The sequence below is a fragment of the Brienomyrus brachyistius genome, chromosome 7, assembly GCF_023856365.1.
Source record: "Brienomyrus brachyistius isolate T26 chromosome 7, BBRACH_0.4, whole genome shotgun sequence".
Classification (NCBI taxonomy): domain Eukaryota; kingdom Metazoa; phylum Chordata; class Actinopteri; order Osteoglossiformes; family Mormyridae; genus Brienomyrus; species Brienomyrus brachyistius.
Window position 1 is genome coordinate 1777798 of NC_064539.1, and position 26517 is coordinate 1804314.

The window sequence follows — 26517 nt, forward strand, 5'->3', positions numbered from 1 at the left end:
GTATTTCAACCATGTTAGAGGAAAAAAGCCTGGATGCAGGGAACAAATCAGTGATGCGTCACTTTTAAAAACAGACTCCTCTGGCTCATCAGGTATACATGCATCTCGGAAAAGTGCATGGTACAAATAAAACACTGGACAAAAAACAATGCATGGTTGGCCAGCTTGTTGCAGGTTCAACTTCAGCAACAATGTAGGGCAGAAAATGAACTTTAATTTATTCTGGAGAATGATGCACTACAGGACACACGCTTGGGGAATTAAAAAGCAACACCACAGGCTAACCTCAAAATGAGCATTAGTTAGGAACATTAGTTCAGTGCACAGTCTGCTCTGTAAACCTGCAGTATCCTGTTTAATAACTCATACAAGCAAGGCACGTTGTAAATAAATATTGTTTATTGAAAATATTGTAAGGTGTTGGTCTTAAAATTTCTCCTGCTTGACAAAATAAAAAAAAAAAAATGTTTATTTACTGTGAACGGAATAGGCAGCATAATGAAAGTTGACAATACCAGGGAAAAACATAATTATAAAAACAATTGAAACGTCATTCGGGAAACATGGAAATGACTAAAATCAGGTCCCTCTGTTAACCTGAATTAAAAACCCATTCTGGTGACAATTGAGCATCTCCTGCCTTGGATCCACTGTTATCTATCCATTCATTACATTACATTGCACTCTGCTCTGAAATTATCTCTCAAATCAGGACAAAAAAGAAAAAGAAATACAATATAAATTTAAAAAACTGCTTGAAATTTTTAATATATTCCTGTAATAGTAAGACAGCAACACGGACACCCTTTGGTCCTACTGTTACACGGGTACCGTACTTATATCGATGGCTTGTTTTCATGTTTCAGTGTTATGTATCTGAGGGGGTGGGGCCTTGGGTCACACCCCCAATTTGTTGGCCTGTGTTAGGACCACTTTGAGCACGGGCATGAAGGCGGACGTCTCGCTGAAGTTGCTGCTGCTGACGATGTGCGTGTGGATGTGCAGGCCGTCTGTGTAGCAGTGCGACTCGATGCTACGTGCCATGTTGTGGAGCCCGCTCACGATCGCCGGGGACAGCTGTGGGGGTGAGACCATAGCGGGATTATGCCAGGATCTGGCGCGGCTGATCATCAGGCCTCAGATCGGGGACGAGCAATCGCTTTGGGCGCAAGATCTGACTCCAAAAGCTCTGTATTGATAACACTTTACTTGCTGGGGTACAAAAAAAAATATAGCAGCACACTCTTACTTAATGTATTAATTAACCAGAAACTAAGTGTTAACTACATACTGATCCCATGTTCATTCATCATTAATCAATCATAACAGCTCATGTTGCCTTGTTTGTTCATGATTTGTACTTGAGTAGTAACCGAGTTATCAAGCTACTTGTGCCCCCTCAAGTCAAGTGTTACCCTCGATTCTTACCAAACAACAACTGGGAAGCTTCAAAAATGGTCTCACAGGATGGTCAAAAAACCGACATGACAATCACGATAATCTCTGAGATTCTAATGTGGACAAGAGCGTGTCTCTTAGTTGGAGACCCCGATTATGGTGCCATTAAAGCAAAGTGCCACTTTTAAAGCCCGACACACCGACTTGTGCCCCGTCACGCCTGCTCCAGCACCATGCTCACCGTCTGCTCCCGGAGTTTGTCATACAAGAACTCGAGCCGCTTGTTGGCATCATCCAGTTTCCTCTTGGTTTGCTGAAAGAACAAGGGAGTTGTTCATTTTTGTTTTAGCAGTTTGTAAATGATGCAGACTGTATTATATACTGTAATGTGAACTATATGACTTGAAGGAGCTTTAGCTGTTACACTTGGCAAAAATAGCAAGTATGACGGTCGTGGACTGGATCTGACTGAGCTATGGATGCAGAAAAAAAAACAGATAAAAGACGAATAAAACTCATGATATGCATACACTGTCACAAACAAAGGACATGACTATAGGAGGTGATGTCTTACTGGGTCAGTGGCAGCAGCCAAGCACTTCTGGATGAGCCCTTCAAAAGTGGTCTTCAAGATGAGGTGCTCCTCAGGAATGGGCTTCTTGGTGATCTTCTCCGTGGGCAGGGCCTGTACTGACTGTGGGCAGATCACGCAGGATGGTGAGAAAATAAGCAAAACAGGACTGATGCCCTGACAATCCCCATTTCTGCCATTTCAGAGAATCCCAGTAGGGTTAAGATCCAACAGCATACGGGTACCAGCTACACAATCTGCGAGTGCGTCGGTTTGCGGCCTATCTGTGAAGGAGGTGTGGATACCTGTGTCACGTCCCCAGTAGGGGCCCCTGGCGCACCCTCCACGTTCATGGTGGGCTGGGCCAGGTGTCCAGGGGCAGGAGCCTGGGACGGTTGGAATCCCGCATAGGGGGCCTGGACACCGGGCTGCCCTGTAGCCATCGGCTGTGGCTGCAGGGAGGAAGGGGACTGTGGGTCCGCCAGGGGTGCCATTATGGGTGCCATTATGGGCGCCAGAGGAGTGTAATGCTCTGGCATCTGAGGGACACAGGTGAGAGCGCCAGAGAGCCGGGTTAGCCAGTGCCCCCTGGAGGAGAGCATGGGCTTTACAATGAGACTGCTGGTTTAAGGATTCAAACCCACGATTCGTAGGGAGATCCCCAAAGCACTGAGCTACACCAAGCCCCAAAGATCATGGAGTATACTGAAGCAGCCAATAAAATACAGCTTTACTGGAGCAGCTGGAATGAGTGGTTCTTTGCTCCACTGACCGTTAATCCAGCAACATCACAGATATCACACCTATACCTCAGCCCTCTTGTCTGGGACTCCACTGAACAGCTTAAATACATAACATAATACATAAATACATAACCTTTGGGTAGATGACACATCCAGCCATCTGCACTGGTTACTTTCTGCATCAGTTGCACATAACAAATGAAAGAACAGCCACATACTGTACTACATACACCTACTGCTTTCATTGTCAACCTTTTACACCTACATTTCTAAATTGAGATAATGTACAATCAATCCCGCTGCACAGCCCTGGTTAAAAGCCGCACTATTTTATCTTATTTATTGATTCATTATCATCTTGTGTGTTTAACTTGTCATGTTCTGCACAAAGCTATCTGTTCACTGTATGCCTGTATATCTAATAATGACTGTAAAGTCTAGTTTGACTTGATATCTGCGCTCTCACTTACTTTCTTCTTCTTTGGCACACGGCTCAAAGCGGGGGGGTCATTCCAACCATTCTGCGGTCCTGTGGAGCATGAAAAATAAATAAATAAATCACACCCACCCTCGCGAAGAATTTTTTAAAAACGTTTTGCTGACACATACAGACCACTTCAAAGATTGGCAGGCCAATTACAAATAATTCCAAATTATTTTTAAATTTCTGAGATACATTTTTTTACAAGACCCATTTTCTAAGGCACAATAGATCCTCCCCACTGGCTCTGATTAAAAATAGCAAATTAATTATACTTCAGCACAATCCAGCAGCAAACCTTCGAACCTGTCTTTAAAAGACAGAAAACCTGTCTTTAAAGCATCATCAGCTACAAAGTTCCTGAGGTTGAAAGGAAGGCGCTGATTTAATCGGTTTCATCATGGATTCCACGGCAACAGAAAAAGGAACAGTATCAAGTGTTAAACCTAGAACAGTCAACAGAGGGTAATATCTGCAATTAATAAAAGAAAACACAGAAACAACAAAAACAAAGTGGAACCTGAATTGTTTGCTGTTCTGGCCCAGAAGATAATAAAAAAGCCAGTGACACCAGCCAGCCTACATAGCACACAGCTTATCACACTGCTGACCCAAATGATCACTGCTATAGCTGATGATAAATCTGGGTTGGCACTGCCCCCCTCCCCCCCTCAACCCCACGAGACTCACAAATATGGCTCCCTATCAACCCACCTTCACAGTTCTGACCAAGACATGACCCAAACAAACATGGATGACAGATTTTAATTAAGGCCTACTACCAAACAGACACCTCCACCGATTAGAATCGAAAGGATGCCATTAACATCATTTACTGAATTAAATGCATGATTAAAAAAAAAGTTAATACCCTTTTAATTGGGCCTAGATAACCCTAAGCACCCAAATGATGAGCGAGATTAAAAAGGTTAGTTCCAAAGCTATATCTGCGAATTCACCTTCCAAAAAACAGGTTGGGTCGGAGCTGCCAGCTTCACCTGTGAACAAGACCACAGGAGATGGAACACACTCTGCCAGTCTGTCAGATGCACACAGCAACAGACTGCACCGCACCACAGGTACATTTAATACCTGCCCCATCAGCAGGTAACTAGCTCTTATAAAATGGACACAAGTGTCTAAAACTAAACAATACGCAGATTAGCAGGGCAGGGCCAAGGCATATGAAACTTAGCGGCTGCTAAGGGCCCAGTGGCCACCAGGGCCCCCCCCCCCCATCTGACCTGGCAATGGGAAAGAATATGACAAATGACAACTAGGTTAATGAAACTTTCCTTAGGGCCCCCAAAATGGGGTGGGCTGCAAATGAGCCAGGGGAGGGTGAGAAAGGCATTTATACTAAATGTAAAGGAATACATATACGTGCTGTTATTAGTGGTCTGCTGTCATTGCTGTGCAAGTGGAGTGAACAAACTACATACGGGAGTATTTTAAGTCAGCTACCCGGACAGAATAAGGATTCAACAAGCAGAAGACAGCCAGACTGGGCAAAGTCTTCACTGCGTCTGCAATCCATAAGAAGGATCTGCTCTAAAGTTCACTCAAGCCGAATGTGTTTAGGCAGATCTTCTGGTGAACTACAACAAGGGCATGTTATGCTTTAAGCCTGTCCAAGAAAGGCCTCCAGTTACAAATCAATATGAAATAAATATGACTCAATATGAAATAAATTATATCAACAGTGACAAAGGACCCCAAAAAAAAAAAAAAGATGATTCCCCTGAAGTCATAAAAAAGCATATATATTTTTTTTCTGGCAGGGGTCCTGGATGTAGAGCCAGATGAGGCAGATGGGGGCGTGGCGTGTGGCCGGAGTCAGGTCACATCAATGGGAGCGCGGGCTGGTACCTGTGGGTCCGACTGGAGGTGGTGAGAAGGGCGCCGGCACCCCGGGCCCCGTGAGTTGGAAGGTGGCTCCGGACGACAGAGGAGGAGGAGAAAAGGTGGAGGAAGGAGGAAGAGGAGGCATGGGCCCCCCAGAAGCACCAAGGTAGGGGGTTGAAAAGGCTGGAGGTGGAGGGTGAGATGGCGTGGGATGCATGTATTGAGTGGGATAGGCGGCCACTGGTGAGGAGATGGCGGGGGGGGGGAGGGGGAGCAGCAGGAGCCCCGTACTGCAGGGGCTGGTAGATACCGGGGCCCCCGACGCCAGGCGAGTACGGCTGGGCTGCCGGATAAGCTGGGGTCATACAAAGAGATGTTCGAGATGCGTTACATGGCATACATCACGTCACGGCTAACATGCTCTTCAGTAACATGCTGCAACGTAACATGCTGCAACGTAACATGCTGCAACGTAACATGCTGCAACGTAACATGCGCTATGGTTACATAAGATAACATGCTCTACTGCAGTGGTATTCAAACTTTTTTAGCAGAACCCCTCCCCCCCAGGGCTGATACATCCTGATCCCCAACACACACATAGACCCCAAATAAAGTTTAATAATTGAATAAAGTTAATTTCAATTTGTTATATGTTTTCACTTAACACGAATATTGAAATAGGTCTACCCCCACCTCAAACCCCCCAACACAGTTCTCTGTTCTTTCCCCTCACCTGTGCTGTGTGCCCCCCCCCCCCCCCCAATTCCTCCCTTCCCCAGCAGGTAGGTCCTTCCCTCTTTTTGAATACTTCTGCTGTAATCTAACATGTTATACTGTAATATGCAGAGTGAATACTACAGGGACAGCATGCCTGACATGTACAGACGTTTATCCAGTCAACATACTCATGTTATTAGTTTCACTCAGCATTCTGGTTGCAGGGGGTAAGTTTTTTTTTTTTTGAAATAGTAATAGAAAATTAGAGTGAATTAGGAAGGAGAAGATATATAAAAGCCACACATCGGGGTCCCAATTGTCAGATTTTTGTTCCACTTTTCATGACTGCTTTTTTTGTAGCAGTTTGTAGTTCATGCCTCGTAGGCAGACACTGGACCCCCCTCCCCCCCCAAATGGCAGTACTCACGTTGAGGATACTGCTGCGAGTACATGAATCCAGAGGGAGGGGGCGCAGGTGCTGGGGGGGAGGCCACAGGCTGCATGCTGAACCCCGCGGGCTTGGGCTCTGCCTGGAAGAGGAGAGAGAGAGGAGGGGGCCACGGAGTGAGCAGGATCATGGGCAGCAGACGGCTACCCCCCACACACACAAGGTGTGACACCTCTGTCTCTAGAAGGCCAACCTGCAGGTGACTGCTGGGTAGAAAATGTCAAAAGCCCTAAACTAAAGCAGAAGCTTTCATCAAACCCACAGGGCACAGAAATAGTTTCTAGGAAGAAAAACGTAGAGAAAATAATGCAAATAAAACACCCACTAAAACGCTGAGCTGGGCAGCAGAACACTTGAGGCCATAACAGTAGAGGAATCACTTCATATGAAACCCCATGTGTAAACTGGAAAACACTGACAGGATAAAGTATTTGGGTTTAAAGAGCCAATGACCACTAGAGGAAAGAGACGCAGAGCCCTCATTGGCCGACTGCCCTGGGGTTCCTGCCCATTCAGCTGTGCATGTTTACATATGTGCTGGCATGCTGGGTGTCTCCCTTTGAAGAAAAGTGAAAATCAAACAAAGAAACATTAGTGGCCAATGTAGGCCTGGGGAAACACTTAATGTGACACACCCAAAGAAAAAGAAAGACATCCAAATTGGTTTATCATCTTTACTGAAATACCTTTTTCGAAACGTGAATCAATAAAGCGAAGCATCAGTTTAAATTGAGACGACCCTAGCATTACATTTAATGTAATGTTTATAAATCTTTGCAAAAATGAGTCATCTACAGGAATGCAGTCGATCTCCCTGGTCAGACGTGACTAATTCAACCAAATCTGTCGGTCGATAACATGTTCATAACAGAATATTCCCCTCTTGCTAATAACATGCACATGAGATGGGGCGCTCCGTCATGGAGCCATGTGACTGGGGGACAGGTGGGAATGGACTGAGCGGGCTGCCTGCTTCATATCCTTAGGAGCATACCATATCCGCAAGAGAGGGACCGGCCATATTCGCAGGATTGTACCACATCAGGAATAGGGGAACTTGCCACACAATTATACAGAAGGCTGGAATTATGGGATTTCAAGAGCATCTAGTATGATTAATTGTGCAGAAGGGGATTTGTAGCCATTTATGGTGGCAATTACCATCAATTAAGACAATTTCAATATATTGCAGAGAACCCATTTAAATTGGAAAAATATTTAATCTATGGGAAAGAATTTAGAGTACTGTAATTAAATAAACAAAGCAAGTACTTAAGGGAAAAGGAGATTAAAAAAGATTTTTTTTGAAGAAGAAGACTGAACAGAACTTGGATTTAGTGCATTATGTTCATATTTAGTAATGTATAAAATGGTGCAGGCTTTGCAGGGGCGGGGTTTAAGGCAGGCTTAGGAGCATGCAGACGAACAGCAGTGGAAATGGTGGGCCAGGCAAAACCCCCCACCCCCCACCCTTGCTGGTGTGGTACGGTCGGGAGGGCAAGCGAGTGGGGGTGGGCTCAGCCGGCACGAGGGCGCAGTATACCTGAGGGGCGGAGGCGGGGCCTAGCGGAGGAGGAAAACTGGGAAGAGCAGTGGGGGTTTGGTCACTCCAGGAAGTGACTGTGGAGGCAGACCTGACCTGAAGCGGATAGAGAGATGACACGGTGACGAAAGGCGGAGCACGATGGCAAGAGTGACATTCGACAGACCAGGGCATGGGCATTGCGGGGCACAGGGGGGCAGGGGGTGACGGGGAAACCCGAGCCTGGCGCTTTAACTAAACACTTTACTGACACCAAAGAGGCTAAACTTTAAGCAGAACACCACGCAGCTAACCAGAGTCCGGCACTTATTTAGTTTTATTTTTATTTAGAAACATAAAAGTGAGGACCAGAGACCATAATCAGTCAGTGACATCAGTCTGCCAGCCACGGGATTTGACCCAACGACCTTCCGATCACAGGGACAGGGTACCGACTCACCGAGTCAGATGCCATCTGTTCTTAACGTGACTTAAAATGCTCTTCCGTTTGAGGTCTTTATCACCCTCTTATGGAGAGGTAAACACACAAGGTTAATGTGTTCGAGACCAAGGTTGTCAGGAGCACCATGTGACCAGGGAGGTGGAGTCATGCCCAACCAGGGCCACCTGAGTATGCATGGGAGCGGGACAAGTACCGGCTGGTAATACTGTGGCAAGGGTGGGATCCCCGGCATGGGGGTGGCCAGGGGGGCGTGAGGGGGCCGCTCCGGGGCAAACGGCGGCCGAGCCGGGGTCCTGTCCGGGGCGGGAGGCTGTCTGGTCTGGGTGACGCCGTGGACGGGGGCAGAAGTCGGCTGCTCCCCCAGGGCCCTGCGGAGACGCTCACGGAGGTGCTGCACTGTGGCCTGGGTGGGGAGATGAAGTGAGGGACAAGTCAGCTCAGAGGGGCTACAACCAGGCAGGGTGTGTCCCTCACTCTCATGCACCCTGTCTGATTTACCAATACATTTTATGCACCAACTGTTATAAAAAGGCACAAAAATAATACAGAACACAGAAACGTCGGATGCTGTAAATGCACAGGACACTACACAGCACAGAGCGATGTGCACATTACACTTTCTCTTACCACATTCCTACTTCAGCCAATTTATTTCATATTTATTGCATAATTATAAACCTCTACAGTACAGAGATACATCTACTTTTTTCTGTTCAAGTACCTTTGTTTCGTGTTGTATAATTCTGTTAGACGTTACATGTTGGCGTTGTGGCACCAGTAAGAATTGCTACATTCTGATGTACAAAAAGGCAAATAAAGAATCTTAAGCTTCATTCTTCTCCCTCGCCTTGTGTTTTACAACCTCAATCCTACAGGCACACTGGCAGTTCTTAGGGGTGACTGGATAACCTAACTCTGGCAATCCATAGGGAGAGGCCTGTCACATGGTTACATAATGGAGCATTTCACCACAGCCAAAGCTCTGCCCTTGCGCTTTGGCCCCTCTGCTCCTTCCTTCCTCTTCTGTCCTGATCCACTGCCCCCCTTTACATTTCATTTATACAGCAGATGCTCTTCTCCAAGGCGATGCACATATTTGAGAAAGCAGAGTCAGACAGTCCCTAACGCCACTGGGGATTAAAGAGCCTTGTTCAGGGACCCAACAGTAAAATCATCAGGAATTCGAACCAGCAACCTTCTGATCACAAGGGCCGCATCTTAACTGGACGAGCCACACATAACCACCTATAAGGCCATAATTTTCATAGTCCCTCTCCCACCCACTGGCTATTTATTAGATTTCATTATCACAGCCGAAGTTTCACGTTTCAGACAGGAGGAGGTCACCTGTTCGGTGTTGTCTGGCAGGTAGGTGGCAGCGGTGAGCAGGCTGCCCTGGGATGCCAGCAGGTTGGCGTACTGGCTCATCTTCTCTGCCCAGAGAGTGCCCACCACAACAGGGCTGTTCCCGGTGGTCTGCTCCACCGCGCTCCACAGTATCACCACCTTCTCAACCAGGTCCTGCAGGAACAGATGGACAGAACCCCTCCTTATCGTCGCCCAGACTTAACCCTGAGTGCCGGCAAACTTCAGGATGACGTAACCAAAGCCAGCCAGCAGTTCACTTCAGATTAAAATTATGAAATGCATGTGCTACATAAACTCCTAAAACAGGATAAAATCAAATAAACTCAATGAATCGGTATGGTTTACAGTGGGACCTCCACAGCTGAATGCTGTCTGAGAAAAAAGTTTTAAAATTCCAGAAACGATTCATAAGTTTCAAACAGCACAGCAAGCGAGTTCAGGCTGTAAACCAGTGAGTACCCACAACATTCTAAGTTGTTTTTTAATAAATACATTTTTGTCATCACAGATACATAATATACATTTTACTGGGAAAAGAATTGTAACTATGTTTTTTTCCTTATTCCTTCTTCCTCTGAGGGGTATAAAAAACATGATTCTCATCGCTCCATCATCCCTTGTTATAATATTTTTTCCATTATTCAATCTTCTCTTAAGAATTAGGCTAAAACGTCAGAATCCCTTACATTTGAGAGGGACTCTTGTACTGCACAGTAATGTACTTTTTTATTGCTATATTTAATGTTGGAATGTCTTGCTGTGTGTAATTTATCAATTAACCAAATGTATGTACACGAAATTCACGTTACGTCAGGTCCCCGGAAGGTTGGCTATTTCCTACAGTAGGTCTAGGAGTGCGTCACCCATAGACACGGTCTTGATCATGAGGCAATCCAGCCTGTAAAATGGGGTCAGGAGGCACTGAAGAAAATAGTCACAAGTCACTCGTCGGTTCTGGAGGCTAAAACAGCTCTTTCAGGCAGGGGAGGTTTGTCATTTCTACCGCCCCACTCAAAAAAGTACCTCAGGGCCCCCTGCTGGTTCAACAACTAAAACAGTCAGAAAATTGCAGCTACGCTAGTGGCCAAAATTGTAGAAACACCTACCATTTTTGGCATTATGCATTACTACACGAATATTGCCAGCAATGTTTATAAACAATCAAAGAATGTTACAAATAGCAAATACTGGATGATTAAGTAACTGGAGAAACAATTGGGCAAAGTTCTGCGATCTCTAAAAATTGGAAGTGATTCCACAATTTTGGCTGCTACTGTAGCTAACTGATTAGCAGCACATGCCGCTTCAGCATCTCCTAAATAAGGAATGCCTTTATTTATCATTTAGTGTAGTGGCTGTTTGTCACAAAACCTTGTGGCCCCATACAAATGCATAGGTTTAGTGATGGAAAACACCTCCACTGCTTTCAGGATACCTGCTCATCAAGCCCAAACTGCTTATTTCATATTCAAGGACATTTCATACAACACAAACGGGGACTAAATAAGAGTTCATTGTGTCTCCATGGGGCGGCATGGTCACACACCCGCTACTGGGGTTCGAGTCTCCGGCCTGGCGTCACATGTGTGGAGTTCACATGTTTTCCCCGTGTCATTGCGGGGTTACCTCCGGTTACTCCAGTTTCCCCACCACGGTCCAAAAACAGCGTGAGGCTAATTGGAGTTGCCAAATTGTCCCTAGGTATGACTGAATGAGTAAATGGTGTGTGTGTGTGTGTGTGTGTGCTTGTGATGAAATTGTGCCACATCCTGTGTTATTCCCTGCCTTGCGCCTTCCGAGACCGCAACCCTGTGTAGGACAAGTGGGAACAAAAAAATGGATGGATGTGTATACATGTGAGAACTATGAGGTGCTTGACTAAATTTAACCGAGGTTTTACAGTGTTCTGCATCTAGAACAATGTGCGCAAGCAGGACACAATGCGAATGTCCAACGTGCAGCCTGCAGGCGAAGGTGAGGGGGAGGCTGACAGCTCGTCAATCTCCAGCCACATGCAAGCCCAGCGTGGGCGACATCTCAGCGAGGAATCAATGCAAAAGACCAGATGACAGGCGCTGACGAGGCTCGTTACACAATAACTCGGGAATGAGGGCTTAACAAAAATCTAATCTCACTCCTTGTCCGAGGGGCTGAACACATGCAGACTGGGGAGAAGGCCGACTGTAAGCTAGCAGACCCTAAGCCTTGTCTCTGTAACCATACAGTGGAAGTAGGTAGGTATTTGGAAGTTAGGTTCAGTCAATAACTATTCACATAAAGATAGGAACCGGGTATACATACTTAATACACACATGACAGGTAGATAGAAATTGGTCAAAAAGTATCAAACGTATAGGAAAATCAAAAACATTAAAATCTAAAAAAAAATGCTTTAAAACAATAGTGACAAGCTTAATACCTACAAACGTATGTGTGATAAAAAATCTAAAATATATGGAATGTAAATATCAGCATAACTGTACTCGTCTCACAGTGGCACCTAAATTTGTATTTGTGTTAGTTTTCTTTACCCGGGCCCACAGGGACATGCACAGTAAGGTTTTCACTGTACAGTGTAACTGGCTATTTACTGTGCATGTGATAATCCGGCAAATGTGCACAGGGAGCACAGAGCTGCAGGAAGAGGGGTGGTGTGTGTTCCTGGCTTCACCCACCTGCAGCGCCAGTGGGGAGTGACTGTCACGCACACGGCTCCAGCAGGACACCAGCTTCTCCACGCTGCCCGAGCAGATGTAGCAGAGACAGGCCTGAGAGCGCAGCTCTGCGTCCCCCCCAGCCTCTAGTCGGGAGCCCAGCAGGTCTGGGGAGGGGGGGGGGTCAGTGAGAGAGATTAAAACACAAACCAGAAGGGCAGCAGGGGCAGTGATCACAGCGGTTTACAGCCATAATTCACCGTAACGACAGACGGCAAGAATTTCCATTTGACAATTTCCTCAAAACAATGTTTTTCCAGCCAAAGAATGTGCTAAAAACTGTTTAAAGAATTTTCGTTTCTAGGCATTAAAGTTTCAGCCAAAAGTTATGTGCAAAAAATAAAAAGACTACAATGTGTTACACAACAGTCTCCTACGAACAATGAGTACAATTTTATAGATTGTATCTGTTTTTTTTTTTTTTTTAACTTATAAGCCTTTTCCCATTGTTTTAGTGATATTTTGGGAAATCGGGGTTCTGGGTTTAGTTGGAAAGACATTTAAGATAATGGGAAATGGTCAAATAAGTATGATGACCAAGACAGAACACCCCTGCATTATTCATTTATTAGATATGTCATCACAGAACTAGCATCATTGGTTTCAAATTCACGATGGACAGGTTGATCCGGTGCTGATAGGCAGGAGGTGCCGGCGTACCGCAGAGGGTGGGGAACTCCTCCAAGCTGGCGTAGGTCATGACGGCTGCCATTGCCTCCTTCCAGTTCTGCAGGTCACATGTTTGCAGGACGTCCTTCCAGTCCCGCGTCACCACGGCACTGATGAGCTGGAACGGACGGAAGCCAGCACATTCTCGTTACCGCAAGGGGTCATAAATGAATGAGGTGACATCAGTACGAGACGTGAGGGGGCGGGGCAGGCAGCACCTTGGTTATCTTGCTGGGTGACTTGCTGAAGTACTTCTTCTGGGTCCTCTCCAGCAGATCGGCGCCACCAGCGATGGCCAGGATGATGCTGTCGGCCACGCGGTTGTCATGGAGACAGAGTTCCACGGCTCCTTCGAAGTCGCCGGTGAGCAGGGCCTGAGTGATCAGCCCATCCACGTCTGCCGAGCATCACATCAGACCATCAGTACCCACGTGACACTCCTCAGAAGGTTCCCCGTTACCCAGCAACCTACTAGAGCTGCCCATAGAGCTCTGACTACCTCTTCAGGACCAAACATAACCATCCTTGCAAGCCTCCCAGGACAGGAGTCCGTTATTCTTCCAAATCAGATTACATCATAAACACTCAGCAGTTTCCTATCCCCGATGAAATTCATTCCTCATTTCAGTGAGAAGCGGGTTTCTGTTTCCTAAGGTAAGGAATGTCCAGCAGGTACTGCATCTGGGCAGGAGAAGCACTTCCTGTAACCAAAGACCATTTTACACCCACAGGAAGTAGGAGCACAGAATCTTGAGAAATAAGACCTGCCTTCACTGGCACGGAGCTTGATGGCTTTGGAGTCAGCTGCTGTGGGTTTCTCCTCCAAAAGGCCATCATCTTCCACAACCTCATCCTCCTCCACCTGTATGATGCCGTAAAGATTTTCAGCTTTGATGATCTCAGCTTTGGCTGATCCAATTAACCGCCCTGACACGATTTTTTTAATGTCACTTGACATCTGTCTGAACATCATGCTTACATGCTTGAGTTAAGGAAAGTGAAAGCACTCAATCTCAATCAGCATCAATGGCAAAATAAACGCCAAGATGAATGCTATAGCTAAATGTACTACAGAAACAAACCAATCACCGAAACCAGAAGCACAGTTCCTTCGCAGCCTTGCAGTCACTAAGCACATGACTACAAGTAAAGGCAATTGCCATCTGGTTTTCAATAATACAATAGTTACAAAACAATGCATTAATGAATTAAACGATTAACTTGTTTTCTTGAATAATGAGTACTCCTGAAAGTATTTGAAACCCTTTACCGGAGATGTATTTTGAGACACATGCTAGAACAGCATCACAGATTAAGGCCTTTTCACTGATTGGTAAGTAGGGGTACCTCTAAAATCAGTACCTCATTTAGGTCGACCTCTTCCTCTGGAAGACCGACATCTGTACTGGCGTTGACCTCTTCAGACCAAAGGGCAAGTTGTTCAGGCTGATTTTTCAGTTCAGTCTGGGGTGCGGGTGGAAGTTCAACCACAGATTGAAGGCCAAGCTCACATTCTGGCTCTGGATTTAGTTCAAGCTCAGCCGGAGGTTTAACATCAAGCTCGGGATTGGGTTTTGGGACAAGCTCAAGGCCCAGCTGAGGTTCAGGATGGGAGTCAAAGTCAGCAGTAGGAGCAGAGAGAGGCTGTCAGGAGGAAGAACAAAATGAAAGAAGATAGCAGGGAAAGATGCCTGCGTCCACATGGAATTAAAGAAGTAAAGGGGAAATAATCATTTATAAGCAGACTGAAGAAAAATAGCATGTTATTCATTAGATCAAAAACCCCAAGTGACAGCTAGTGTAATGCATAAACGATTTAAGCCCAATTCTTTAACCCGTGCGCATTGTCTTAGTCATTTACACAATCACCAAGGGTCCTTGAGAGTCAGAGGGTTTCCTTAAAACCTTACAGAGGATTTAAGCAAAATAAAAGTCTAAACGAGGGACACCCTGGCTGAGATATGGCCTTCTGCAGTGGTGCAAAGCCAACAAGGATTTACTGCAGAACGGTTCCAAGTCAATGAGTCAATGCTCTAAGTGCCGGCGAACAGCGACTGGGACATCTCAGGCTATCGCAAGCTGTGTGCGATGTTTTAATAGACGGGAACAGCCTGGGACTTTCAAGAACCACAGATAAAAGATCGCAGCAGCTTATTAGACAGTGATTTTATCTGAAGCAAACAGGTTAAAGAACACAGAGGGTACAGGAAGCTAATATTCCAGGATAAAAAATGTGAAAAAAATACATGTAATACATTTAAACATTTTATAAAGTCCTCATACTGTCAAAGGCAGCCTAAATTCATCCATTACAATAAGTTACATAATTAAAAAATATACATCTAGAACACAGATATGCTAAAAAAATAAAAAAAATAATGCAATGGCTGTTCAACGGGACGCGGCAAGTCGCCAAACTCAACACGTATTGCAGAAGTAAGGGCAGCACCTACCTCAGTGGACTTGGCCTTCTTCTGGAGAGCTGCTGAGATCTGAAAACAGCATAAAATAAAGTTCAATCTCAGACGAAACAGGGAAACATTGAACCAGAACCTACCCCTCCCATTCTGGCTAACGAATATTACTTTTATCTATTTCATCATTCCCCAAAACACCGCCACCGCCAAATAGCTTTGTACTTGACCCCCACCTTCCACCCTGTGAGGCAGAGCCCATGGGAGGCGCCACACAGCCATTTCCGACTGATCCCATATGAGGTACGTGGGTGCCACAGCCACCAGCCACCAGCCACCGAAAAAAAAACTAAAATCTTCTTCCATGTTGAAGTCTGCCTCCATCCCACCAAACTGCATTAAATTTATCTCTGGAGGCAAAACAAAGTCCTATCCAGGCCAGCTGGGCTTTATTCACTGCAGAATCAGCCCACAAAAAGCTGGCCACTAATTGCCATAGCAACCAAACCAACATCCGAGACTTCCGGCATCCTCGCTTGCCTGATAGCAAATCGTCACATTCACTGTGTCATTGCCTATGATGAAACTCACCTTAAATGCCAGCTCCTCTTTGTTATATCCCAACAGGCCTAAGTATTTCCCACGAGTATCGGTCTCAAAGTTGACCTGAAGTCAAGTCAGCAAAAACCACAATGTAAGAATTCTTAAAAGAAAATTTCCACTTCATATAAAATCCATTCATTTTACCCTGGCAAGTTCAGAGATGGCAATATGCAATATACATCTATAATTTCATGGAATCAAAAGCTATTACAGAAATTCTACTGAATTTGTGAAGACAGACATTATATTTTATGACTACTTAACTTCTTAAATTTTATGTTACTTTATAATTAATAAAATGAATGGCTCAGTGGTTAGGCATTGCTGCCCGATACCCTCCTGTGACTCTACACAGGCAGAGGAATAGAAGGAATTGAATTAATTGCCTTTATATTGTAACCATGACAGCAATAATTAGTACTCGACAGAAAATTAGTGTTTTTGTCTAAGGTTAAATAAGCGGTGTGATGCATAAGTTAGTTGTATCAGCCAAACTCCTCACCTTTAGAAAATGCCACACGGTCCTTTCAAACTCATTCTGGGCCCCCTCGATTTTGGACTGGCAGAACTCGAAGAATTTCCCTGAGGTCATGGCTGCCTGCAGCTGGTTGGATCGGGCCAGGAATGCCGTTTCAGTGACGACCTGGCTGATGTGGACCTGCGGGGGGTGCTGCTGGGGCTGCTGAGGGGTCACCTTCATGTTCTCCACAGTCACCAGTTTGCCACCAAACTGTGACATGATAAAAGTAATGGAATTAAGATAATTTATATGTGATTCAGCTGTAAGTCATATGACTAACTTGGTTCTGGATTAACTTTACTCTTGACTAACTTGATTTGCAAGTCAACATCACATCTGCTATTCAGACCAATTCTAATTGTAGCATCCATCATAGTCCATTGTTGACTGATATCAGGAATAGCCCTAATTTAGCCTACACGTCCAGGATACACAGATGGAGCAAAATCTTTCAGACACTTACAGCAAATGACGCAGCAACAGGCCGACGGATCCATTTGGGAGGCTTCTTCAGAGGAGTCACGGGGGCCTTTGGGGTGGCGGTCTGAGGCAGCTGCAGAGGGGACAGGGTCTGTCCAGTGCCAAAGGGGTCCAGGTCGCCGAAGGAGGTACTGAGCTGGACAGGAACACCAAGCATGTGAGGTCCATCAGGGTTATTAAAGGCAATGGGATTTTCACGTCGTATCTGCCTCTTAAATGCAAGCGTTGGCATCATCCATCCATCCATTTCCCAAACCGCTTATCCTACCGGGTCGCGGGGGGTCCGAAGCCTATCCCGAAAGCAATGGGCACAAGGCAGGGAACAACCCAGGATGGGGGGCTCAGCATGTTTTTGGACTGTGGGGGGGAAACTGGAGCACCCGGAGGAAACCCCACGACGACATGGGGAGAACATGCAAACTCCACACACATGTAACCCAGGCGGAGACTTGAACCCGGGTCCCAGAGGTGTGAGGCAACAGTGCTAACCACTGCATCACCATGCCACCCCCGTGTTGCCATCATCATTCAGGAAAAATGATTCTAGTGCCTGGCTGGATTTCGCTCATCAAAGCCGATGTGAGATATGAAGCTCGGATGGCTGGCAGCATAAACAGAGTACAGAGGACATGGGCACCTGGTCCACTTGTGTCTGCCTGGGGTAGTCGCCACTACCCCCCATGATGGAATGGATGCTGATGTGTCCATCAAAGGCCGCAGCTGACAGCACGGCGGGGTTCCTGGGGCACCACTGGATGTCGAAGCACCACTGCGTGCTGGTGGGCAGCTCGTACAACACCTGAAATGAAAAAATGCTTTATTTTCCAATACAGTAGTGTCCACATATCCCATCTTGCACGTACACACACAGAGGTGAGAGTGAATATGTCACCTCTGGAGCATTTTTTGATGGGTTAAAGGGGGACCGTGGGAGAACACGGCTTCAGCTCTCTGAAGCAGCACTCACCCTGGAAAGGGAGATTAACTCCAGATTTACCTACACTGATTGTACGCTCTTCATTACGTTACTCTGAAGGGACATCAATCACAGTCTATCAGAAATCCAGGAAATCCTTAAGAACAGTGTATCAGGTCTTAAAGTGGCGCTCTAGCAGTAGCCGCGCCGTGCTTAAGGTGGTGCCTCAGCAGTAGCCGCGCCGTGCTTAAGGTGGCACCTTAGTGTGCTTAAGGTGGCGCCTCAGCAGTAGCCGCGCCGTGCTTAAGGTGGCGCCTCAGCAGTAGCCGCGCTGTGCTTAAGGTGGCAACTTAGTGTGCTTAAGGTGGCGCCTCAGCAGTAGCCACGCCGTGCTTAAGGTGGCGCCTCAGCAGTAGCCGCGCCGTGCTTAAGGTGGCGCCTCAGCAGTAGCCGCGCTGTGCTTAAGGTGGCACCTTAGTGTGCTTAAGGTGGCGCCTCAGCAGTAGCCGCGCCGTGCTTAAGGTGGCGCCTCAGCAGTAGCCGCGCCGTGCTTAAGGTGGCGCCTCAGCAGTAGCCGCGCCGTGCTTAAGGTGGCGCCATAGCAGTAGCCGCGCCGTGCTTAAGGTGGCGCCTCAGCAGTAGCCGCGCCGTGCTTAAGGTGGCGCCTCAGCAGTAGCCGCGCCGTGCTTAAGGTGGCGCCTCAGCAGTAGCCGCGCCGTGCTTAAGGTGGCGCCTCAGCAGTAACCGCGCCGTGCTTAAGGTGGCGCCTCAGCAGTAGCCGCGCCGTGCTTAAGGTGGCGCCTCAGCAGTAGCCGCGCCGTGGTTAAGGTGGCGCCTCAGCAGTAGCCGCGGCGTGCTTATGGTGGCGCCTCAGCAGTAGCCGCGGCGTGCTTAAGGTGGCGCCTCAGCAGTAGCCGCGCTGTGCTTAAGGTGGCGCCTTAGTGTGCTTAAGGTGGCGCCTTAGCAGTAGCCGCGCCGTACTTAAGGTGGCGCCTCAGCAGTAGCCGCGCCGTGCTTATGGTGGCGCCTCAGCAGTAGCCGCGCCGTGCTTAAGGTGGCGCCTCAGCAGTAGCCGCGCCGTGCTTAAGGTGGCGCCTCAGCAGTAGCCGCGCCGTGCTTAAGGTGGCGCCTCAGCAGTAGCCGCGCCGTGCTCAAGGTGGCGCCTCAGCAGTAGCCGCGCCATGCTTAAGGTGGCGCCTTAGCAGTAGCTACTCCATTCCTAAAGTGTCATGTTAGCAGCAGGTGCTCTACTTAACATGCCTGGAGCAGCAGCTACTCAATCATGGTCTCACCTCCGCAGTGTTGGGGTTCCAGCAAAGGATCCGATTGTCCTTCCCACAGCTGAGCAGCAGTTCTGGATCTGCCAAGCTCCAGGCGATAGCTAAGACACCCCTGAAGAACCACAAGAACTTGGACTAAGCTTTGTTAAGCAGGTTTGATAACACCTTCACAACAGACTAATATGGTTTGTTTACACTTATCAACATACATAAACAAAGTGTTTTTTTTTATGTAACAGATCAGGGGAGTGCAGCTACAATGATCAGCTCTAAAAAAAAGTACCTGAACAAAAACTAATACTTAAAACTTACATGCTTAAGATATTCATCAGTAATCAGCAATAACCAAAAGTATAAATAAAGAACCTCACACAAAGTTATAACCAACAGCCAATCAGCTCTGACCTGGGCCCCAGGGAATGCTGGGACAAAAAATGAGGTGGTGGGAGCAGCATGCCCTGTACCTGGTGTGGTTCTCCAGGACCTTGAGCGGGGAGGTGGCAAAGCGCAGGTCCCACACCTGAATGACAGGCATGCGGTCATCCTCAGAGGCCAGGGACAGCTGGGTGGCCACTTCTGGGTTCCAGGCAAGACCAGAACAGTGCATCTGAAGGGACATGGTAGTGAACGCTGAGTGGGCATCTGGGACACTAGCGAGGTGGAGAGCTGTGTGCTACACAGGGCCAACACTTTGAAGACGTTGCATAGCTCCAACAGTGCATACACTAGTATCTTGACATCCACTGAAAGCTCAACATAGCTGCACTTACGCCTAGTCAACTCCTCAACAGCATATATGTTTGTAATGTGGCATTTACCTCACTTGAACGTCACTTTGGATAAAAGTGTCTGCTAAAAGATAAATGCAACTTCTAACACCACAAAGGTTAAGATGGCTGAAGGAGGACACTGAGGAACATAAAGAATGGAAAAGGGCATCATGCATTTAACCATCGATACATACAAAGCATATAACAATCAATTACTATAACCGCAGAATTGAAAGCCGATCATTTTCCATAACTAGGGGCCTAATCCATGATGCTCAGCATCTTGACAGCAACATCAGTAATGGCCTGGCTGGTCAAGAGATTTGGCCTGATAGGGATGGATTCTACAGTGAGGTCTACTGGTGAACAGACTAAAGTACACTGGTCAGATTGGTAAATAAACGGAGTTCAGGTTTGAAGTGTGCTGGACACTTCCTCTAATCTAAACAAGCTATGTACAAGCTTCATGTTTTATGTTTTCAGTTGTCCCTATTTTGTTGGTGTGGACAACAACTACTCAGAAATACCAGGTAGAGCATTATACTAACGGAGCAAAAGTTCATGGGTTCAGATCCCAGTGAGCAAACAAAAATCCTTCCCACCACTGTAAATCGTGTTAGATAAATAAGTAAATTTCATGAAGTATAATTTTAAGGCTTTTTTGTAACTGCTTTACTGAACTGCTTCATCACACAGAAGGTGCTCCCGCAAGAAGCCGGTGGCCAGCAGTCACTCACCCTATTGCTGTGGTCGCTCACTTTGATGATGAGGTCGTTTTTCCTGAGGTCCCAGACGGACGCGCGACCGCTTGGACTGGCTGAGGCCAAGATGTGCTGCACCTGCCGGTTCCATGCCACGCAGCTGACGTCCTCTGGGTGCTAAGCAGAGACGCCCAATCAGGGTCACCTGTCACGCGCACTTCCCTGCTTTTATACTCTAGCTACAGACCTCCTGAACTTTTCAGTCACTGGTCATTCCCTGTGCTGTGAAAGTGCAACAAACCTGAGATTTCGGGCCTGGCGTCATAGGTGAGCTGAAGCTGTTCAGGTCCCAGATGTAGATTTCTGACTCGTTGCCTCCTGAGGCAACCAGGTTTGTCTGCAGGATTAATAAAAAGGCACAGTTAAGCGAGCAGGAATGAAAGTTAAGGACACGGCTGAATACACAAGTGCATCTCAGAGTACTTCGATTCTGGCCACCCAGTGGGTGTCCCGGTATCGCTAAGTCATGAGCACCTGGAAAGAATTGACGTCCAGGGCCCGTACCGGCCCAGTGTGCTTGTCGTTCTGGGCGATGACCACATCGCTGTCGCCGGCGATGATCTTGGCTGGATCGTAGAGGATGAGGTTACCGTTCTCCCCACCCGCCACGAGGACCCCTGACGGAAGGCCCTGGGAGTCCATGCCATGGGGCCCCCAAACCAGCTTGTGGTACCTGAGGAGGGGAGATACCACAGGCCGGACATGCAGTTGACCCAGAACTCAATGTTACAGGACGTAGCTCTACCATCTCCCCACATAAACCTTCTGGTTCCTAAGCGACTGAAAATATTAATCTTGTCAATATGTACAGGAAAAAAGCAAACTGTACCCAGAAAATGTACAACAACATCAGGACTGCCAGAAACGGTATTTCACAGTACAAACAGGGAGGCGGCTAAAATTCTGAATGCACAGTGCTTATCTAACCTGCTTTAAATCCCTCAGACACCTTTGTGTTGTTAAAAGCTTGTCGGGATGAGCTAACACCAGGGAGGCTGAGCCAGTCCATCCCCTTACTTAGACGAAACACACAAATCAACTAGCCTACTGACAAAATCATCTTTCCTGCACAACTCAAGCACGAACCAGCAGCAGTCATTTCAGGCTGAAAGTCAGGTTGTGCAGCAAGTCTAACATCAACAATGTAGAGAAACAACAAACAGACATTATCTGATATTTGGAAACAGAGTGCATTTCCAGGGGAATTACACAGGTCACATGGACATTTCAGAATGCGCTTTTGTTACAAACTGCTTGAGTTGTAACTGGATGCCACCCAAGGTTTGCAGTCTGTGCTCTATCACTCTATACCCAAGGCTTTGCTGTTGGACAGATCATTAGTTGATCTTGGTTTTCTGATACATCCTGAAGTGGAATTGTGCACCAAAAACAACTTACACATATTTTGTGTGTATCATAAATTTAAATTATTTTTTAACAAAACTACAATTCTCCAGTAACTTGGACCAATAGCTTTTTGGAAGCGAAATCTCACTGTTCAATGACACCTAGTTCAGCTCTACTACTATCTAGGGAACGGTACACTTATGTCAATGAGTCCCACTGCAGGGACAATGCCCTCTAACCTCTGTTCGGAGTGGTGTCTCCCTTATAAAAGGACCACGGGGACGTCCCACGGCCATGTCTTACCTGTGTGGGGAGGAGAACCTGCCGCAGGACTTCATCTCCAGTGTGAGCTCAGCCAGGTCCAACTCAAAGATCTCGAGCGAGGCGGTGGTGCTGAAGGTGGCATCCAGCTGTTGGGCAGATGTGCCTGAGGGGGGGGGGGGCAGGCACTAAACATACAGGCCAGTATGGAGAAGCATGATGAAGAATATGTGGTGGGCCATGCTAGCAGGACACGTGAAAGGGGGAGAATCGCAGAGGGATGTGAGCACTGTGACGGGTGTCAATGGTCGTACCAGCTGCCAGGTAAATGGGGTGATGCTGTGCTGGGCTCCACGCTTGTATGGCAGTACGGTCGATCTCCTTCAGCTTCATCCTAGTGGAGAAACATCAGCTAATATCAAATGAATCTCCAAACCTACTCTGCTGCCATAAATACCCATAGTATTACCCAGAGCAGACATATAAAACAGAACGGTGGTACTATATTCATCCCCATGGAAAAACCCATCCCCACCTTGCCCTCCATGAGACACACGGACACATACAGCTCCAGAAAAAAAAATTAAGAGACCACAACAACATTTTTAGTTTCACTCATTTCTCAATTTATGGGTATGCTTCGGTGTAAAATACAGATTATATTTGCAAATTCCAGCCTGACTCTTCCCTGCTTCTCACTGATGAAGGGCTTCTTACTTGCTTTATGGGTCAGCAGTCCTGCTTGTAGGAGCCATTTATGAAATGTCCTAACAGTGCACTTCACACCACTTAATGATTCCCATTCCTTTTGAAGGACACTTATGTCATTTTAGAATTCATGAGAAACTGTTAACATGATTTAATGATCATCTCTGGCATTAGAAAATCGCTTACGCCCTCTACCTGGCTGGTTTCTGGTCATTCCCGGTGTCTCCTGCTTCCCCTTATTCTTGTGTATTGCAGTCTCATAAATTTTGAACCTGGAAACAACCTGCTGCTCAGTGTAACCTTCAGGGAGCAGAATCACATTTAAACCAGGATTTAAAAATGCAGAGATATAAAAAATATAGCGTGGTCTCAATTTTTTCAAGAGCTGTATACAAGTGAGAGCAAGCTTGGGGGTCACAGCTCAAGATCAGCCAGCCTGCAGCACCCATGGAGCTGGGGGTTAGGAACCTTGATCAGTGGCCCAACAGCAGCACCAGTCTTCCAGCCCCCGGGATTCGAACTGGTGACCATCCGATCACAGGCAACCCCACCAAAGTGATTATGTCAGAAGTAGAATGTATGACTTTCAAATGGAAGTTATTACTGTGAGTTTTTCCAAACTGTATTGAGTGTTCTTGCTCTTTATTTCAGTCATTTACGTCATGAAGCTAACATGACATATGGCCATAAATCTTGCAATTCAATGTGTTAATTCAGCTCTTTCAAAAATCGTCATTCCTCCAAAAGCTAAGTGCACCTAAAGCAGGTTCAACAACCGTAAAAAGATGGCAAATCATAAATAAAAAAAACTTCATATGACACAAAATATGTCTGTCTCAAACGTGAAAATGCCAGTCACTAACTGGGGCCATGGACACACATACTAACAGACATCAGTGAGTGTGGTAGAAGTTGCCTAGCTGAGGTCTACATTAAAAGAAACAAAATACACAAATATACATATTTACCCCAGCCTTTCAGTTTACTATTATGTTTATCTAGAAACACTCAACTTTGGAGATAATTATACATATTAATACAAACACATAACGTTGTACCACGATGTGTGAACATGAGAACTCCACGTCGCATTATGATGAAATGTATTGAAAACGCAAAAAGTTCGCTGGATACGGTCTAATAAATGGAACTTATTCTAAGGTAAGCATATCCAATTATGCACAAACGGGTGCATTTGGACTGGAAAACTATAAAAGTCATTAAGTGGAAATTTGTACGCCGTGTTCAGCCCAGGCGGGGTCGGAGACATTCCGCAATTCCGGTGAGTGCTGGTGTTTCTGCTGCCCATACTGTAATTACCATCCTTATCATCATCATCATCATCATCATCATCACTGCCATAGCCATAACTTCTATACCATTACCTCATTGTACAACTATTCTTTGTGCACATGCATTTACCATATGTAAATGTTTTCCAATTTATTAAACTATTTTATATACACAATACTCTCTCTCACACACACAAATATATATATATATATATATATATATATATATGGACAGCATCTTTCAAGCACCTAAAGTTAGTGCCACAATATTTCTGTGTTGAAAGGTGGTGACTCGAGGGGTGACGAACACTGTTATTGTTCTCTATTTAGCTAAACGCGTCATAAACACTCTCCATTATGGTCGGTGGAGCAAATATTGACTGATGTAGGGTAAGGAGGCGGAAGCTTAACCAGCTTCCTAATGTATACATACTGAATGATTTAGAGGAGAGTGTAGGATTTAGATGTGCAGTACTGATGGCTACTGTAAGCAGATGGCTAGGCGAATTAATCTGCCGCAGATGAACGTTATTTCACCGGAATGCTTGGTGGAAAAAGTGACAACTCCAACCTACTTGAACCCGGAGACACTGTCATTAAGCAAACCAGCCAGCAAGGTAGCCGGCTAGCTATCTAATCATAAGTGGTCAGCAATAATCCCAAAAAGTACTTACGTTCCCCTTTCGGCGCTATGTTTCACACAAAAAAAAACAAAATAATAAAAAAAAAAACAATAAACTACTGAGAAGCAGTAATGTTGATGAAGTTTTGTCACAGCTCCTTATCCTGGCTACGTTAGATTGCTGTGATATAAGCTTTCCAGACGGCAGTCCCAGCTGCAGGATGAACTTCCACGTCCCCACTGGTGTCCATCAACGTGGCATTGCTGGTCCCGCCCCTCCCGCCAAGCACTTCCGGCGGACACGAGCGGCGCGTGGGGGAAGGTGCTGCGCGAGCACGGTTCTCCTGGCTGCCCGAAGGTGTGCAGCTGAATGATAGGGTAAAGTACGCCACCCATAAACTATTTGGCGTTGTCGTTTTCTTTCCTTTTCTATGACTTTATTGGAGATAGCCTTCTCTGATATTACACCTCCCTCTAGCACAGGAATGAAAAAAGCATGTCTCTATATGCCTAAACCACACAATCACACAACTACCAGTCGATAAGGGTGAAGTGGTGATATGCATAAAACAATGTCACGTTAGACACCGAGTATGGAAGAAGCATTAGACCTATTTCTATATATCCCGTCTTGTATTTATTAATGTGAAAATAGTGCCCGATAGGCGTCGCCGTTGTCAAGGCTGTTCTTTGTTCCACTTCAGATTACCCGAAAACCCCTTTAAGCCACAGCATCAGTATACGTTATATACCTGCTGTCCATTCGCACCGTGTTCACATGCCACTGATGTCGCTCCATACTGGATTTCTATCTTCTCTCCATAAATGTTTTACTTCAATGGTGATAGACCGTTTATTTGCCTTTGACACAAGTACAGCTACATTTGAACGCTTCTCTTCACTTACCTCATCTTGCTCTCCATAGCTTGGGGGGTCATAGTACAGGGTCAGTCAATGTGTAGCACACCTGGAGCTGGGGGATAAGGGTCTAGCTCAAGGGCCCACAGACATGCGACTGTTCTGCCAAGGAAAGGGCACAAACCGGCAATCTTATCACAGGCACAGAGACGTAGCCTGCTGAGCGACTCATCACCCCAGGGGTTTCTCCCACTGTCCAAATGTATGCGGCTTAGGTGGCATGTTGCTTGAATGGATCACTTTCTGACCTCACACCTGCACGGTTGGGGACTGAAATTCCACCCTGGCTCTGTGCATTTGCCAGAAACATGTAACTGGATGAACTGGCATTGTTATTCAGTATGCGTCTTGTGATAGACTAGCATCCCGTCCAGGGTGAAGTGACATTCCCCGTGCTTGCAGTAATAAGCTCCACTTACCTCAACCCTGTACCACATAAGCTGTTGGTGAAAATTGAGGGATATTTACGGGGCAGTTTTAGTAAATATTAGCCAGGCTTACACAGTTAACACTTCCTTAATTTGGTACTTTGTAATAATAAAATTAAGTTGAAATTCCTTTCTTGGGATTCTAAATTACCATCGGGGTCAGTCTGCCAGTTGCAAGACTAATGCACCTACTGTTTCCCCTAAAAATATCCCAGCATAATAAGCTGACACCCAAATGCTAACTGGCCAGAAATA

The 26517-nt window shown here is 46.3% G+C and overlaps 1 protein-coding gene and 1 long non-coding RNA gene across 4 annotated transcripts; one reads left to right on the plus strand and one right to left on the minus strand.

Annotated features, from left to right (window-relative positions):
* Positions 1-377: 377 nt before the first annotated feature.
* On the minus strand, positions 378-25191 carry sec31a (SEC31 homolog A, COPII coat complex component). The gene is given in 30 exon segments (XM_049021276.1): positions 378-1077; positions 1640-1711; positions 1973-2092; positions 2275-2508; positions 3183-3241; positions 4153-4191; positions 5063-5291; positions 5293-5393; positions 6186-6288; positions 7750-7845; positions 8385-8594; positions 9539-9712; positions 12235-12380; positions 12934-13060; positions 13161-13339; positions 13711-13804; positions 14305-14586; positions 15396-15434; positions 15948-16022; positions 16462-16689; positions 16943-17095; positions 17597-17758; positions 19168-19267; positions 19620-19762; positions 20663-20803; positions 20928-21023; positions 21161-21359; positions 22337-22460; positions 22609-22688; positions 24969-25191. Coding segments are annotated over 29 exon segments (3984 nt in total). The 5' UTR covers position 22688; positions 24969-25191; the 3' UTR covers positions 378-897.
* Positions 17775-18881, plus strand: LOC125746823 (uncharacterized). Of its 3 annotated transcripts, none has more exons than XR_007399074.1 (4): positions 17775-18307; positions 18364-18465; positions 18500-18601; positions 18772-18881. It is a non-coding gene; the product is annotated as an uncharacterized LOC125746823 (long non-coding RNA). The 3 variants fall into 3 exon arrangements; XR_007399073.1 differs by having other exon boundaries at positions 17775-18093; positions 18150-18465; XR_007399072.1 differs by having other exon boundaries at positions 17775-18465.
* Positions 25192-26517: the final 1326 nt, after the last annotated feature.